Consider the following 18,145-nt stretch of genomic DNA (forward strand, 5'->3'; position numbering starts at 1 on the left):
TCTTGAAGAATTCAGGCGAGCGCCGTGCAGGCATCCTTCTTCTCACTGAGTGTCCCTTCTTTGTGCCGTGCAGATACTGTGTTCTTACAAATCGAGGTCCTTCGTCTCCCTGAGTGTCCGTCCCTTCCTCGTGTCGGGCAGATACTGTGTTCTTACAAATCGAGGGCTTGTGGCAGCTCTGCTGAGTGAGCACCGCCATATTTGCTCACTTCTTGTCTCTGTGTCCTCTTTTGGTGATTCTTGCAGTATTTCAGAGTTTTTCTTTGTGTTTGTTATGGTGATCTGTGTTCAGTGATTCTGACTTGCTGAAAGCTCAGATGATGGTTAGCCGTTTTTTGGCAATAAACTTTAAGTGGAGGTATTGTTTTTTTAGATATAATGCTGTTGCGTACTTAGCGGACTACAGTATAGTGTGGACGTAGCATTTTTATGCGCTGGGGAACAAAAGAGTTCTTTGACTTCTGGTTGTCTGGATGGAATTTGCAGGATCTCCCAAGGTGTGCCTCTACTCCTGATTACAGTTCTGTTAGATCCAAATCGGGACCAGCCTTAACTAGAAACCCACAGGGTGAGGTCTGGGAGGATCTGAATGGGCAGCTTGGAGTTCTCTTGGGTGGAGTCAGGAGCATCGCCTACTGTGCCACTGGTTGTGAAACTGTTCACGGGGTTGGAGCACTGCTGACCAGGGAGTCCAGCTCTGCGTCCCGAGTTTTATTGGGGTTCCTTTAAGTAAGCATGGTTGACGGATCGTTGGCCATCAGGTTGAATTCGACACCTAGCCTCTGTCCCCGGAGTTGGGCTGCCATCATGGGATCGGAGCTCAGTCCTGTAGTGACATGGTTGGTCTTTCTGGTGTGACCAAACCTATTCTCAGTCACCTTGTTGGCATGAGTGATCAAGGGGTCACCATGAATCACAGAGACTGCAGAAGCTTCAAGGATTTAAATGTATGTTTGTTTTAGAGAAAGAGAGCAATAGCGTGTGCAAGTGCTTGAGCAGGGGAATGGATGAGAGAGAGAGAGGGAGAGGGAAAGGGAGAGGGAGGGAGAGGGAGAGGGAGAGAGAGAGAGAGAGAGAGAGAGAGAATTCCAAACAGGCTTTGCACTGTCAGCACAGAGCCTGACACAGGCTCAATCCCACAAACCGTGAGATCATGACTTGAGCTGAAACCAAGAGTCAGACGCTCAACCGACTGAGCCCCCTAGACGCCCTGAGAAGCTCCAGAGATTCAGAGGAAGCCTCCCTGGAATTCGGACCAGGGCTGGCTTGGCTCTTTGTCTTGCAGTGTTACTGGTTCTGTTTTCACAGTTGGAGGAGCGCTGACCCGGCGGCCGGTCTGCTCTGGTCCGGTCCGGTCTGGTCTGGTCTACGGCAGCCACGTGGCATAATTTAAAGTGTTGATGAGCTTACAAGCTACTTTGAGATCTGCAGCACGTGCCGTGGGATGGACAGACAGCGTCCTGCTGAGGAAGTCCTGGGTTCTGGTCACACTGTGTTCGTCACACGCATTCAGGGTGGACTGAGGTGCTTTCAGGTGAAGGTTAGCAAAGTGAAGACCGACATTTCCCCCGTCCAGATTCATGACACCTGTGCATTTGTCTGTGCTTCAGAGGTTCCCGGATTGGAATGTGGTGTTTGGGTGTGTAGTGATTTAGGCCATTCATTTTGCCTATGTTGAAATGTGAGAGTTTGGGGCTCTGGAGGCCTTCAGATATCCCTCAGTGTTCTAGCCAAACGTTGGGTGATTCACGGTGGCTTTATTCACTTTGAGCCTTCTATTTTAATCTTGAGGTTTGAGTCAGGGGGACAGACAGCCTGCACTAGAGGCCTCTGTAATGTTGTTTAGTGCCATGCATTGGACTATCTAGTAAATTCTAGGAAGTAGATTTCCAGTCAACCTAGGAAGGTTCTGAGTTGTACTCCACTGGGTTTCTTTCCATATTTACAAAGTCTAAAACTAAAACCGCTGGTCCTTTTTCTCTCTTAACATTCTACTGCGAAAATTTCTGGGCATATAGTAAACTTGACCGAGCTTGAACATTAATCTGTTTTTAAAAATCACATTTTAGGGGCGCCTGGGTGGCGCAGTCGGTTAAGCGTCCGACTTCAGCCAGGTCACGATCTCGCGGTCCGTGAGTTCGAGCCCCGCGTCGGGCTCTGGGCTGATGGCTCAGAGCCTGGAGCCTGTTTCCGATACTGTGTCTCCCTCTCTCTCTGCCCCTCCCCCGTTCATGCTCTGTCTCTCTCTGTCCCAAAAATAAAAAATAAAAAAAAAAAGTTGAAAAAAAAATAAAAATCACATTTTAGAAAGTAAGTTACAGACCTTTGAGCACGTACAGTAAACCTGTGTTGTCGCCAGTTCCAAACTTGGCTTTTCGCTTCCCTCTACTGTTCTTTTCCCCAGACTTTTTAAATGAAATTTTCTAGACACAGAAGAGTTGAAACTGTAGCTGCGTTATGTCGTATGCACACCCTTCTCTGAGGCCCATTCGCTGTGTTGCTGCACTAACATTTTTTGTGGAGCCATTTGAGAGCTTGCAGTAAATTGCAGACGTGACGCTTCTTACGATAGGAATATTTTTCCTTGTAACTATATTGTAAGTAAGAAAATTACTTCATTTCTTTTTTCAGGAATAGAATTTAGTGATTCATCACTTACATAAAAGTGTTCATCCCAACCAGTGTCCCCCTTAATGCCCCTCACCTCTTTAGCCCATCCCCCCACCCAACACCCTGACAGCAACCCTGTTTGTTCTCTTTAAGACTCTTTAAGAGTCTGTTATGGTTTGTCTCCCTTTCTGTTTTTATCTTATTTTTTGTTTTGAAAATAATTTCTCCTTTAATATTTAGACTCTTCAGAATTTAGTGGTATATCATTTTTCACATAAATATTTGTGGTAATACACACTCCTCCTGTCTGTGTTGAGCCATTTGTAACAACCTCTTTAAGACCGCTGTATTTTGGCCACTAGTGCTCCCGTTTGCTTTTCCAGTAGTGGTCCAGGTGTTGGGACCTAACATCTTTGCTTAGTTTTGGAGATGTATTTCTTTTTTTATAAATAGCACTGTTGGGTGGTAGCAGCTGGCAGCAAATAGTTTGATAACTTAATTTCTATTATATGTTTATTACTAACTATACCTGAAATGTGGAAACAGTTATTTCTTACCGTTTTTGGAAATAGGATATAGTGTCGTTGATTTTTGTGGTGTTTTCTCTTCCTTTATGGAAACCGTCTATATGTTTATTGTTAAAGTAGGAGGTTTATCTTAGCAGCGCCCCTTGCAGTCCGAATGACCGTGAGCCAAGCTACTTTAACTTCATGCTGCAGTTTTTAAGTTTCTAGAGTAGTGTGGTCACTGTGTGTGCCTCTTTGGGGTTGTGAGGCATCTGGGCAGGTGCACGCACAGCAGTGTGTTATCCGCGGTGTGTATCCTGGGACATTTATTTTTCTGTGAAACCGTTTGTGAGAATTGTGTGGTACCCTTTATGATTATTACAGAAGGAGAATTTTGAGTTTCAAACCTAATTAATGGCACATTTTATTTATTAACAAATTTTTTTTTAATGTTTATTGTTAAGAGAGAGACACAGAGTGCGAGCGGGTAGGAGCAGAGAGAGAGAGAGAGGTTGACACAGAATCCGAAGCAGTCTCCAGGCTCCGAGCTGTCAGCAAAGAGCCCGACGTGGGGCTCCCAACTCACAGGCTGTGAGATCATGACCTGAGCTGACCCTTAACTAAGTCACCCAGTTGCCCCCTAATGGCACATTTTAAAGATTGTTTAGCAAAATTGCAAGACTGGAGAGTTGGCTGTATTTAGTAGAGATGGATTTGGCAAAAGAAAATCCAGGATTTTGTCTTCCCCAACTTTTTATTAAGAAAATTTTCAAATTAAATAAAAGTTCAAAGAGTAACATTAGCATGCCTGTCAGATTCAGAAATTTGTAGTTTGCTGTTTTCACTTTATCCTATGTATATTTCATTTTCTTTTCCTGAAGTATTTGTAATTCCCTTGCAGATATTATAGCTGTCTGCCTCCAAAAATCTCAGCACGCATTTTCTGAGGGTGACTGTGCTCGAGTGCTCCCGCAGTATCACTGGTGTGTGCTCCCACGGTGTCCTCCACCGCGCCCTAAGAGTCCTGTTTACATTTCTCCACTTGCCCTAAGTGTCCTGTACAGCTTTCCCTTCCAGACCGTGTCCTCGGGGTTCACATCTCTGGCTGGAAGAGTCCATGGACGTTTCGGAGGGTCTGGCCTGCTTGTCTTGCGGGCACTTGAGTGTGGCTCCCGTGTCACCTGTTTACTGTAAACTGGAGATTGGTCTGGAGGCTGGGAGGTGTGCCTGTTTGCGTGGCCCCTGCAGGGATGTCCTTCCCCGCCGGTCTTCACCCCGCAGTGCCAACATCTGCCAGGCCTCTCCAAACCTAGCACCGCCTTTTCTCTGTCTTTTGACAGCATTTTCTGTAAGTACTTGCAAGAAACTTTGATAATTCCCAGTCTCCTAGAAATAATGAGATTTTTCTGTCTCAGCAGGTAAAGTTTTTAAAAAAAAGTTTATCTGCAATTTGTCTTCTTTACTAAATTAATCACGTTAGAGTAACATAATAAGGTAAAGGTGGTATGTAAAAGTTTTTTTTTTTTTTTCCCAATAAGTTTTGCCCTTTCCAGTCAAGAGTGAGATATTGTTTTAGGAAAGTTTTTTGAAGCATCATACGGTGAGTGTGGGGACAGCACAGTGTTCGTGTGAGTGAGAGCTCAAGAGTGTGCCTCTCTTGCTTGGGCTCTCTGTTTCTGGATAAGATTAGGCAGTTGGAATATTAACTGCATCTCAGAAATGGGAGGGGACTTTGATCTAAAGTCTGGCTTTCTTATGTTCAGAAAGCTCCCTGTGTAGCCTTCCCCCACCCCGCGGCTGTGCCTTGCACGTTTTAGAGGAGTGACGCTCATCCTGGGGACCGCAGCGGGGACTGGTACCAGGAGAAGCTTGGACGTGCCCGTGAGGAGGGCGCACTTGGAACAGGAGCGGGCTTGGTCTCCCATGTTGCGGAACCAGTGTAGTGCACCGGGCTCCGACCTGCCGATGTGTGCACGGTACAGCGTTCCCCGGTCTTCGAAGTGATTTTGTGAAGAGCAGCAGGGGTCCGGTGCTCTCCATTTGGGAAACGGTACATCGGGTGAGGGGGGAGCAGATGGGGCAGAAGGGAGCAGGGGGCGCCAGTCAGGGTCAGGTGGTGGCGGGAGCAGTCCTCTCTGGTGTGTGGGGGGCGTCCCCCTAGCAGGTGGCCACTTGCCCACCCAGGCAGGGACTGTCGTTGGATGCTCACTCCAGGTAGGAGATTATAAGTTTGTTGGCCTTGCCTGATGGCTTACGATGTGGGCACCGTAGGAGGGGGCTGGGTCAGGGTTTGCCAGGAGAGCGAGTGACAAGACAAGAAGAGTAAGAAAACGGAGGAAGGCAGGGGAGGAGCTGTCGTGGATGTCCCAGGAATCAGAGTAGTGAGGAGGGCACTTAGTCCCCGAGGAAGGCCGTGGACAGTGGCACGGTGGTGAGGCCACGGAGGGAGGGAATGGTGGCAGCCGGGAAGCGTGGGTGGGCATGTCCGTGTGACGGAAGGGGACGATCGAAGGTGGTTGAGGATGTTGTGGTTCTTGGTGATGAGAAGGTGCGGGCTGTGACCCTGGAGGCGTGGGGGCTGGAGGGGCAGCTGTTTTGAAGCGATGATGTCCAAGACCTGAGGGGTGAGCTGCAGAGTCCTTGTTGCCGAACACGGAAGAGGAGAGTGGGCCCCGGGTCCCCGGGTGGCTGGAGGACCGGCTGGCAGGGGCTTCGGCCCCGTGGGCTGCATTGGGCCTCCTGGAGGTGGGCGGGGTTCTGCAGGGCGGGGCTGTCACGGGACAGTTGCCAAGGGAGTCGGTGCTGCGGGCGCTGAATGAGGTCTGGGAGCAAGGCTGAGCGGCTGAGAGTGGACTCTGGGAGACGGGTGGTAGCCACTTGTCGGGCACCCTTGGGCGGCGAGGCGGGCAGAGCCCGGAACCTTAGAGGGAAGAGCCTCGTCCAGAGACGGGTGCTGTGTCCTCGCTGTGTGTGCCACCTCTGTCCTTCTGAGCCCCACACAGTGAGCACAGCCTGCAGGGTCCCCCAGTGAATTAATTCTCAGATCCTGTCATTTTTGAGTCTGTCTTCCTCGAATAATGAGAAAGCTTTATATTAGTTAAGAACTTTTAGCAGTAAAACGGACTCTTCTCCACCAATTAGGCTTTTTAATTTTATTCCATTCTGTTGCATTTTTGTCTCTAGAAAATGAATTCAGCGTGGTCTTCAGTTAAACCTGTGAACACAGGGCTGTGGTTGTGCGCGTGAGGACTGAATACGCGAGAGCCGAAAGCAGTCCTGTGCGTCCGTGCAGTTTGCAGTAGACGCTCTCGTGGTCTGGAGAATGCGTGTCCCCACACGAGTTTCGTGCAGACTGACCCTGCGCCGGAGTCACATTTGGTTTGCAGGATAAGCTGCTTCCCTAAGATGGTTTGACTGTCGCACGGGTGCAGAATTTGCTGGTCCCTTCCTCTGGTTTCTGGAAGCCTGAGGGGCCTAAAGGGCACCGCCGGCTTGTTGGCTGTTCTCTTGCCCCGGCGGCCGGCCTGCTGACCTGGTGCCCAGCTGTGCTTCGGACCTGAACTTGACTCCTGTGCTGCCCCTGCTCCGGCTGTCCTGGCGCCCTTCCTCCCTGTGACCGCCACCCCCTCACCACCTCCGTGGGCTCGGTCTTTGTGTCCCGTTGAGGAGACGGGCCATAGCAGTGTCTGTGGTCACTGACGCCCTAGCGTCCGCCTTTTACTGATCCTGGCAGCAAGGGGGTGTCGGGGTAGGGTGAGGGGCAGGTGCACCCTCCGCCGCCTCCGCCGTGTCCTCGGCTCACGGGTCTGAGGAAAGAAATCAGGCTGGTCGCTTCTGGGCGGGGCACTTCATAGCTGACGTCGTGTTTAAAATTTTACGTCAGCTGGCAGCCCGCTTGTGTGGATGCTCTAGTAACGAACTATTACTTCGCTGTTTTTACAGAGTCCTTATGTTCACACATGTCTCTGCTGAACTTGTAAAAGAGGCACTTGGATGATGGACTGAAAGGAACGTTGAGAGTCCGGGAAAAGTTTCAAATCGGAGAGCTTTCAATTTTCACCCTAGTCCGGCAGCTGTGCTGCTCACGTACATACAGATGAATGAAGACCCCATTCGGGAAGACACCTGGCCAGCGGTCCAGAGCGGATGCAGGTAGGCGGGGCGGCCCGGCGTTCTCCGGTCAGCGTGCCACCGTGGGACCTGCGCGGATGCGTCCGCACGGCTCCGAGGGTTGGCTGTTCTTCCAGCCCCGTGACGGCCAGTGTTTCGTACACCTACGTGTGGAGAAACAGGTTCCTTGTTTGAAAGGCAGGGACGAAGCTAGTAGTTTTCTCCGCGGTCTTTCGCCTCCCGCAGGTTGGACCTCCAGCAGATTCGCCAAGTGAAGCGTAAATACCTGCTTAATGGGGTTGTAATCAGGAGAGGATTTGTCATTTCTTTTTGAAGAAAGAAGTGAAAGGGGTTTGACTAGAGGAGTAGGAGGTTTAGGGTGTTTATAGTAGTTTTGATGAAAAAAGCTTTTGTATGTTGATTTGGAAGAACTTTATTGGAATGAAAGGGATGGAAATGAAAGAGATATTTAATGGAAATTACTTCCTACTTTGGTGGCCCGCAGTTCGTGCAAGTAGAACAGAAGGTTAGACTTTGCGTGATTTTTACCCTCCCCAGAAACCAGGATGATACAGGGCGCGCTGTGAAATAGTTAAGTCCTGCTTAGGACCTGAGCTCTTCTCCATGCCAGAAATAAATCTGTCGTAACATTTTAAGATTCTTTGATGAGTGAATCTGAGAATCATGCTAGCAAAACTAATAAACCTACAGAATGGTTGCTGTTTGATTTAGAACTGTTCCTTGTTTTTATTAACTATAGTGTTTGGAATTCCTTTGTAGAAGAGCCACCGGGATTCACATTTTTAAGTACCCCTCTTGGGGCGCCTGGGTGGCGCAGTCGGTTAAGCGTCCGACTTCAGCCAGGTCACGATCTCGCGGTCCGTGAGTTCGAGCCCCGCGTCGGGCTCTGGGCTGATGGCTCAGAGCCTGGAGCCTGTTTCCGATTCTGTGTCTCCCTCTCTCTCTGCCCCTCCCCCGTTCATGCTCTGTCTCTCTCTGTCCCAAAAATAAATAAACATTGAAAAAAAAAAAAAAAAAAAAAAATTTAAGTACCCCTCTTCTTTTATTTTCGTTTCTCATTTGTGAAGATAATATGGATTCCGGTGTTTGGCATCTGTCTCTACTTTGGGCCGAGATGACAGACTGAAGTGTCAGCCATCTGCCGGTGTGTTGTTCAGATCCGGGCCCTCACGGCCGCGTAGACACAGGTGCACGTCGCGTCTTTTCGAGCCTTGGTTCTTACTGCCTAAGCAGGGGTGTGTTGTGGTGTGTACCTGCGGAGGTTCTGAAGACGAATAAATGAGCTCGTGTGTCGGGGCGCAGTTGGGTGCCCGGCACACTATAGCTGTTCTGTGGAAAAGCATTGTTATTGTTGATCATGGTGTTTACAAGAAAATATTTTTATTTTAATTGCGAGAGTTGTTGTCAGGTGTTTTGTTGATCAGTGAAACCTCCCGTGTTTCTGCCGTTTGAAACAGTAATTCATTTTCCAGAGTTCTTTTTATGCACACCATTCCAAATTCAGCACTCCTGTCTTCTTCCTTGATTTTGAAGTCTTTGTCAGGTGGGAGAGCAGATTACAGCGGTGGGTCGCGGGGTGGGCCACGTGGTGTAAGTGCCCGAAGGATCTAAACCGAGAGAGGCTCTTGCTCTTAAGAGAGAGATTGTTAATCCTAGCCAGTACTTTGATCTTGTGTTTTTCTTATTCCTTGGCAGTTTTAAGAGTGTGTGGTATAGGCTGAAGACAGAGTGGGTACTCTGTTCCAGGTGGCCCATTAGATACGTTAACATGAGACCGTGGAGTCTCTTACTGTTCCCAGCTCTTGTGTGGTGGTGTTCAATTCTGGAAAATTGCCGATCCCTTGATCAGTATTGTTTATAAAATTGTCTTCAACCGTTCTTCCCATTAACATAGACCAAGGCTCTGTTGCTTTTAAACTCCTATGTCAGTTATGAATGTGCCCATTTACAAATAAAGAAAATTCACCCAAAAGGGGGGGTTCTCTTTCTCCTGCAGCAGGAAACCCAGGTAGGCCTTCCAGGGTCGGTACGGTGACTCAGCTGTGACCATAGGCTGCTGCCATCTCAGAGCTTACAGCTGAGAACCTCACCGGGTAGGGCCTTTCTCCTCCTCTGTGGGCCTCTAGGGAGCTGGACTAACCCGAAGGCCCCCAGAACAAGTGTCCCCAGAGAAACCGGCACAGCTGCAGGGCTCTCCTGGTGAGGCCTGGAACTTTGGTGTGCACACTGGCTGACTTCTGCATTGCATTCCTGGAGGCCTTCCTGGGGGCGGACCCAGGTTCAAGAGAGGGAGCCAGTACTGTGCTTGATGGGGGGAGGGGCTGCGGGGGGAGGAATCTGAGGTCATGCCTTAAAATCCCCACAGCAGTAAATAGATCAGTAGGCGGTTCCCAGTTCGGGGATCTATGTTTGACAGAGCGTGGGTGATCAATAACAATTTGAAAGTTGAATATTTGTGTGCTCTTTATGTATCTAGTTCAACATATTAGGGATTTCTATTTTTTTTTTTTAATGTTTATTTTTGAGAGAGAGAGACAGACTGAACATAAGCAGGAGAGGGGCAGAGAGAGAGGGAGACACAGAATCTGAAGCAGGCTCCAGGCTCCCAGCGGTCAGCACAGAGCCCGACGCGGGGCTCGAACTCATGAGCCATGAGATCATGACCTGAGTCGAAGTCAGACACTTAACTGGCTGTGCCACCCAGGCGCCCCAGAGATTTCTATTTTAAAGTAACTTAGGTTTATCTGTGTAATTCTGTTGGAATTTAATTGGTTACTAAAGTAGTAATTTATGTACACCTAATGACATTGGACAGCGAGTCCTATTATGTACTGTACTGTTACATATATATAATTATATATATACATACTATACTATTTTTCATGTGTTTTTTCCCCCCTAAAGTCAGGCTCCATTTTTTTACTGGTTTATCCAAGGTTTCCGTTTTTCTCCTTTGTGACATAGTTTAATCATACCGATAGGTACAGGGAATGGTAATGATACATAGCCATGTACATAATGCTCAGATTTATTTAGCAACTGCTTTTGCTCTGTTTAATTAAAATAATTTTAAAACTTTGATTTTACTTTTATCCAGTTGATGAAAATTCATTGTTGAAAATGTCAAGTAGTGCCAAAGACTTCTAACAAAAAGCAGGCCCTCTATTCCTTCTGATATTTACCTTAAGTGTTCGTTAATACTATGCAGAAACAAATTTCTCTGGATTCTGACAGTGCTGAACCAAGTAAGGCAGTGCGATGACTTTTTTTTTTTTTTTGGTACATTTTATTTTCCCTGGAATTTAGCCATTTCTTAATTTTTTCATATTTGCTAAAATTTGTTTGCACTTGGTCTCTCAAACCATCCAACAGCTTTATAAAACTCCGTGTACTGTGCCACGTGGCCAGTGCCACACATGGCGCAGCTGTCCGTGGATCCCCAGGGACTCTTCTCGCACTTTCAGCTCTGTTGTCGTCTGAGCCATGGCCTCTAGCTGCTGGTGGCCTGTCGTCCTTGGAACTTCATTTTCATCTCTGTAGCAGGATCCTCCTTGTTTGTGCTCGCTGTGCCTCCAGTGTTGGTGTGTGCTTTTGCCTAGGAAGAGGCTGTGTGGCCTCAAGCAGCCTTCGGAGTAGACTGCGAACGAGTTGGTGGTTCAAGTGGCAGGTGGAACGTGTCGTTTATTCATACTCTCGACTTTTCTGCATGTATGAAATTGTCTCTGATACGGTTTTCCAAAAGTGCACCTAGAAGATGAGGTTCTTTCTGAGACCCTGCATCAACATTGTCTTCATGCTGCCCCCGTGCTGGCGGAGCCCAGGATTCTAGGTGGAGGTCACTTGTCATTCAGAATTCTCCAGGCATTGCTCCGTCTCTGGCCTTCCAGATCTCAGTGCTGCCATTGGGAAGTTGGATGCTGTTTCCAAACCTGTCTACGTGTCCAGTGGTCTTTGCCTCTCCTCTGGAAACTTCTGGACTGCTGCTTTATGTGCTATGACCTGTACTTCAGTGAATGTCTAGTTGGGTCTTTTTCACTTGGTGACATTTTCAGTCGGTCCCCCCATGGGGGTTCAAAGATCCTTCCGATGGTACCCATCCTCTCTCTCTGGCTGTATGCAGCTTGGATGTTTTGCTTCTCAGGTTGACCTTTTTTTCCCTAAACTTTGCCAATTATTCATTCCCATTTTTTCATTCTTAGGAAGTTACTGACTTTATTTCCCAGCCTTTTAAAAAGATTTCAGTAAGGGGCGCCTGGATGGCTCAGTCGGTTAAGTGTCTGACTTTGGCTCAGGTCGTGATCTCGCGTTCATGGGTTTGAGGTCCACGTTGGGCTCTGTGCTGACAGCTCGGAGCCTGGAGCCTGCTTCGGATTCTGTGTCTCCCTCTCTCTCTGCCCCTTCTCCACTCGCACTCTGTCTCCCTCTGTCTCAAAAATAAAAATAAACATTAAAAAAAAAGATTTCAGTAAGCATTTTAAATTTCTAGGAGCTCTTTTTTGTTCCGTTTGCTATTTCATAGATGCAGGTAGCTTATACTTCTGAGGGTATAAATTGCATTTTTTAAAAAGTATATTTTTTAAAGTTTATTTATTTGAGAGAGAGAGCACGCATGCACAAGTGAGCAGGGGAAGGGCAGAGAGAGGGAGAGAAAGAATCCAAGCGGGCTTTGTGCTGTCATTGTGGAGCCTGACATGGGGCTCAAACCCACGAATCATGAGATCATGACCTGAGCCAAAATCAAGAGTTGGTCACTCAACTGACTGAGCTATCCAGGTGCTCAATAAATTGCATTTTTAAGAAGACTTTCTTGGGGGCACCTGGGTGGCTCAGTCGGTTAAGCATCCAACTTCATTCAGCTCAGGTCATGATCTCTGTCTCTCTCTCTCTCTCAAAAATAAAAATTAAAAGAAAAACTTTAAAATGACTTTCTTGAACTAGCTTGGCCTGTTAGGAATGTCTTTGTGTTGATTTGCTTTTTAGTCTGTTTCGCCTGGAAGTTTTCCTTAAATCTCTTAAGATCCGAGGTGGATCCTCTAGCAAGGCACAGAAAAGTTGTTTGGAAGCTGCTTAGGTAAGGGAAGTGCTCTCTCTTGAGCTTCTCACTTTTGCTCAGCAGCAGGGACAGGGTCTCCTTGACAGCCTCCCAGGAAGATCTCACAAGAGGCAGAGCTCCCACAGGGAGGAATGAGTGAGGTGGCAGGGCTGGGGGCCCTCAGTGTGGTGTGGACGAGATTGGTGAGGGTTCCTAATTTGAACAGGTTGCTGGAACAGACATGGGTCTTTGTCTTTGGGAAATCTGGGTCCGCACAAAGCTGACCGCTGGTTACAGGCACATCTTGGAGGCGTTGGAGGTTCTGTTCCAGACCATGATAACGCGGGTGTCCCCGCAAAAGAAGTCAGATGAATGTTTTGGTTTCCCAGTGCATATAAATGTTATGTTTGCACTGTGCAATAGTCTGTTAAGTGTGCACTATGTCTGAACAATGCACCATAGTGTAATCAAAAATGAGTTTATTGCTAAAATCTGCTGACCATCAACTGAGCTTTCAGCGAGTCAGAAGCACTGATTCCCCGATCACTGTCACAAATATAAAAATAATGAGAAGGCTTGAAATATTGTGAAAATTACCAGAATGTGACAGGGAGACATGAAGTGAGCAAATGCCGTAGACAAAATGACGCTGATAGGCTTGCTTGACACAGGGTTGCCTTCGGTTTGTTAAAAAACGGAGCATCTGCAAGGACACTACCACTACAGCAAAGCGTGATAAAGGAGGTGTGAGTGTTTTGGAAGATGGGTCCCAATGAGCTTCTGCTAGAACAGTTTGAGTGTATGTGGTTTTGTTACCCGTCACGGTTTAGTCCAGTTTAAGTAACTTCTGTGAGTCACAGAAGAGTTAATTTTGTAAATTATGGCTCTACTTCTTTTCACATTTCAATCAGCAAATAGATGCAGCACCTAGTAAAGGGTCTCGTTCTGTTTTCTGTTGGAAAATCTGTGATCCTCAGGTGAGTGACGCCACCCACTTCCAGTGACAAACTGCCATCGGCGCCCAGTGACTATAAACATGCCTACCTGCTCCTCTGTCACTCTTCCGCTGAGCAGCGTGCGGTGACCACCCCTTCGCAGCGCGTAGAGCGCCTACTCCCCACTCGTCACAGCTCAATAGTACCTTGTATTCATTTATGCTTAGTTATTTGGACATTTAGGTTGTTTCCACTCTTCTGTATTAGAAATGATGATACTGCAGTGAATAGGCTTGTCTGTTTTGCCAGTGTGTCATCACTGGGATAGGTTTTTAGGAGAGCTGAATTAGATCTTACATGCCTACGTGATTCTGTGAGGTGTTCATGGGCTTTGTACCATTGTGCCTTCTTACCAGCAAGCGGTGTGGAAGCGTGTCTCTCTCCCCCATCTTGCTTCTGTAGTGTGTTGTCAGCTTATGAATCTTTGTTCATCAGATGGGTGACAAAGGAGTCTGTAGTTTCATGTGTGAGGCCTCTTTCGCCTGCCTTTTTCTGTTCTTATCTCCAATTTTCTTCTACCTTTAGAAGCTCTTTTATTTTTAAAAAAATTTTTTTAATGTTTATTTATCGAGAGAGAGAGAGAGAGAGAGAGAGAGAGACTGAACATGAGTGGGGGAAGGGCAGAGAGAAAGGGAGGCAGAGAATCCCAAGCAGGCTCTAGGCTCTGAGCTGTCAGCACAGAGCCTGATGTGGGGATTTAACCCACAAACTCTGAGATCATGACCGTAGCTGAAGTCGGACGCTCAACCAACTGAGCCACCCAGGCGCCCCTCGAAGCTCTTTTAAAGTTGGAGTTACTAGCAAATTACACTTGCTGCTGTGTGGTGCCAGCTTCTGGGAGACCACTCTCCTTAAGTCCCTGGCCTCTTACTCCTGTCTGCATGGGTCTCATCCTGTATCACAGATGTCATGCTGGACTTAAACATCTCTGGTTTCTCGGATCCTGTGTGTTTATGATGCTTTTCTGTCTTGTTTTCTGGAGAGTATCCTCCAGTTACTTCCAGAGATTTGTGGGAGGTGTAACTTTTGAACCCATACATGAATGTAAATGTCTATACCCTCAATTGGTAATTTAGCTCGGTATGGAATTCAGGGTTCAAAGTCATTTTACTTCAGCACTGCAGGTATTGTTTGCTGTTTAGCTCAGTGTTAATGATGGAAGAATAAGTCTAGTACCTCTTTTTTTAAAAAGTCGTTTTTAAAAAGAACTTTGCAAAAGGACTTCTCTTTTTTTCTAAGTTTTTTTTTTTTTTTTTTTTGAGAGAGAGAGAGAGCACGTGTGCACAAGCAGAGGAGGGAGGAGCAGAGAGGAGAGACAGAATCTCAAGCAGGCTCCATACCATCAGCACAGAACCCCACACGGGGTTTCAACTCACAAACTGTGATATGACCTCAGCTGAGATCAAGAGTCAGATGCTCAACCAACTGCGCCACCCAGGAATCCCAGGACTTTATTTTGCATAAAGTAGTTTTAAGTTCGAGGCAAAGTTGATCAGAATGTACATTTCTTGTGCATCTCTGGTCCCCTGCCCCTCAACGTCCCCTACTAGCCACATCCCCCACCAGATAGTACACTTGTTACATTGGCATGCCCACATTTACATGTCATGATTGCTCAGAGTCCATTGTTACTTTGAGCTTCACTCTTGGTGCTGTACGTTCTGTGGGTTTTGACAGATGTATTCAGATCCACCATTCTCGTATCATTCAGGGTAGTTTTATTCCCTGAAAATCCCCTATTCTCCAACTATTCATTCCTTTTTCCCCCAACCCTTAGCAGTCACTGCCTTTTATTGTATCCATAGTTTTGCCTTTCTTAGAATGTCATAGAGTTGGAATCTTACGTAGCTTTTTCACATTGGCTTCTTTCATTTAGCAGTATGCACTTAAGGTTCCTTCTGTCTTTTCATGGCTTGATAGCTTATTATTACTGAATAACATTCTATTTGTTGACACGCCATGGTTTATTTATCCAGTCACCCACTATAGGACATTTTGGTTGTTTCCAAGTTTGAGCATCATAGAATGAAGGTGCTATAAACATCCGTGTGCCCAGGTTTTTGTGTGGACATGTTTCCAGCTTCTTAGGGTAAATACCAAGGACCATAATTGCTGGATCATATGGTTAAGAGTATGGTTAATTTTGTAAGAAACCACCGAACTGTCTTTCAAAATGGTGACACCAATTTGCATTCCCACCAGCCATGAATTAGAGTTCCTATTGCTTCACATCCTCTCCAGTGGTTGGTGTTGTCAGTGTTCTGGATTTCGGCCATTCTGATAGGTGTGTCGTGGTGTCTCCTTGTTTTTAGTTTGCATTTTCTGGATGACATATGATGTGTAGAGCATCTTTTTGTATGTGTTTTGCCATCTCTACATATATCATCTTTGGTGTTAAGGTGTTTGGCCCATGTTTTAATCAGGTTGTTTTTTGTCGAATTTTAAGAGTTCTTGTTATATTTTGGTTAACAAGTCCTTCAGATATGTTTTCTTCCAGGTGTTTTCTTCTTCTGGCATGTCTTCTCATTTTCTTGGTAGTGTCTCTCATAGAGCAGAAATTTTTAATTTCAATGAAGTACAGCTTATCAGTTAACTTCTTTCACGGATTATGCTGTTGGTGTAGTATCTAAAAAGTCATCAACATAACCAAGGTCATCTGGATTTTTCCCTGTGTTGTATTTTAGGAGTTTTATAGTTTTTCACTTTACATTTAGGTCTGTGATCCATTTTGAGTTAATTTTTGTGAAGGATGTAAAGTCTCTGTCCAAATCCGTTTTTTTTGTAGGTGGATGTCTATTTATTCCAGTACCATTTGTTAAAAAAACTGTATTTTCTCCATTGTATTGCCTTTGCTCTTTTGTCAAAGATCAGTTAACTATATGTGGGTCTTTTTCAGGGTTCTTTATTTGTTCTATTTGTCCATTTTTTTTTTTAATTTTTTTTTAACGTTTATTTATTTTTGAGACAGAGAGAGACAGAGCATGAATGGGGGAGGGTCAGAGAGAGGGAGACACAGAATCTGAAACAGGCTCCAGGCTCTGAGCTGTCAGCACAGAGCCGGACGCGGGGCTCGAACTCACAGACCATGAGATCATGACCTGAGCCGAAGTCGGCCGCCTAACCGACTGAGCCACCCAGGCGCCCCTATTTGTCCATTTTTAAAGAGTCAGTACCACATTGTCCTGATGAGTGTAGCTTTACAGGATGTCTTAAAGTTGGGTAGTGTCAGTTCTCCAACTTTGTTCTCCTTCAGTATTGTGTTGGCTGTGCTGGATCTTTTGCTTCTCCCTATAAACTTTAGAACCAGTTCATTGATATCCACAAGATAACTCATTAGGATTTGGATTGGGATTGCACTAAATCCATAGTTCAAATTGGGAAGAACTGACATCTTGACAATACTGAGTCTTCCTGTCTATGAACATGGAATATCTCTCCATTTAGGTATCTCTCCATTTAGATTTCTTTCATCAGTTTTGTAGTTGTCATGTAGATTTTGTATATGGGGTCTGTAGTGATGTCTCCTTTTTGATTTCTCATGTTAGTGATTTATGCCTTCTCTCTTTCTTGTTAGTTATCCTGGCTAGAGATTTATCAATTTTGGTATTTTCAAACGATGATCTTTTGATTTCATTGGTTTTTCTCTGTTGATGTCTTGTTTAAAATATTACTGATTTCTGTTCTTTTATAACCTCTTTTATTTTACATTTAATATGGTTTCCTATTATAATTTCCTAAGGTGTAAGCTTAGATTTTTAATTTTAAATCTTTCCTCTTTTCCCATACATGCATTCAGTGCTGTAGATTTCTCTGTAAGCATTGCTTTCCTTGTATCCTACAAATTTTGCAAAATGTATTTTGCTTTTCATTTAGTTCCAAATATTTTTAAATTTGTGTTGTGATTTTTTCTTTGAACAGTGTATTTAGAAGTGTGTTGCTTAATCTCTGAGTGTTTGGGAATTTTCCAGCTATTTTTCTGTTATTGAATCTAGTTTGATTTTATCGTGGTTTGCGAGCAGTTGCAGGATTTGTTTGTTTATTTATTAGCTTTTTCAAAATTTATTTTTGAGAGACAGAGAATGAGCAGGAGAGGTGAAGAGAGAGGAGACACAGAATCTGAAGCAGGCTCCAGGCTCTGAGCTGTCAGCACAGAGCCTGACGCGGGGCTCGAACCCACGAACCGTGAGATCATGACCTGAGCCAAAGTTGGATGCTTAACTGACTGAGCCACCCAGGCGCCCCTGTTCCTTTAATTTTAAGATGTATTTTATGCCAGAATGTTGTCTTGGTGAATGCTTCTGGGACCTTGTAAAGAATTTGTATTCTGCTGTTGTTGGATGAAGTGGTCTATTGATGTCAATTATATCCAGTTGATCAGTGGTGGTGTTGGGTTTGACTGTGCACTCAGTGATTTTCTGCCTGTTGGACCTGTCCATTTCTGATAGAGGGTTATTGAAGTGTCCCACTGTGTAGTTGTACAACGTTGGCCTCCCTTGATTTGATATTCTGTTGTGAGGTACATACATGTTAAGGATTGTTCTCTTCTTAGAGGATTGATTGCTTTATAATAATGTATCTCTTAAAAATTTTTTAAACATATTTATTAATTTTTTGAGAGACAGACAGAACGTGAGCAGGGGAAGGGCAGAGGGAGAGAGGGAGACACAGAATCCTAAGCAGGCTCCAGGCTGTGAGCTATCAGCACAGAGCCCAATGCGGGGCTCGAACCGATGAGCAGTGAGATCATGACCTGAGCTGAAGTCGGACGTTTAACCGATTGAGCCACCCAGGCGCCCCATCATAATCTATCTCTTTATCCCTGATGACTTCCCTTGCTCTGGAATCTGACTGAAATTAATGTAGCTCCTCTC

General features: G+C 45.8%; 1 protein-coding gene across 4 annotated transcripts in view; it reads left to right on the top strand.

Moving 5' to 3' along the window:
- SPIN1 (spindlin 1) overlaps window positions 1–18,145 on the top strand; it is a 77,354-nt gene that overhangs the window by 30,140 nt on the left and 29,069 nt on the right. For all 4 annotated transcript variants that reach the window (XM_043566715.1, XM_043566717.1, XM_043566719.1 and 1 more), the window contains exon 2: window positions 7,059–7,268. In XM_043566715.1, coding sequence (XP_043422650.1) covers window positions 7,217–7,268 — 52 coding nt within the window. In that variant the 5' untranslated portion in view covers window positions 7,059–7,216. The remainder of the gene's footprint in view (window positions 1–7,058; window positions 7,269–18,145) is intronic.

The sequence above is a fragment of the Prionailurus bengalensis genome, chromosome D4, assembly GCF_016509475.1.
Source record: "Prionailurus bengalensis isolate Pbe53 chromosome D4, Fcat_Pben_1.1_paternal_pri, whole genome shotgun sequence".
NCBI classification, from domain to species: domain Eukaryota; kingdom Metazoa; phylum Chordata; class Mammalia; order Carnivora; family Felidae; genus Prionailurus; species Prionailurus bengalensis.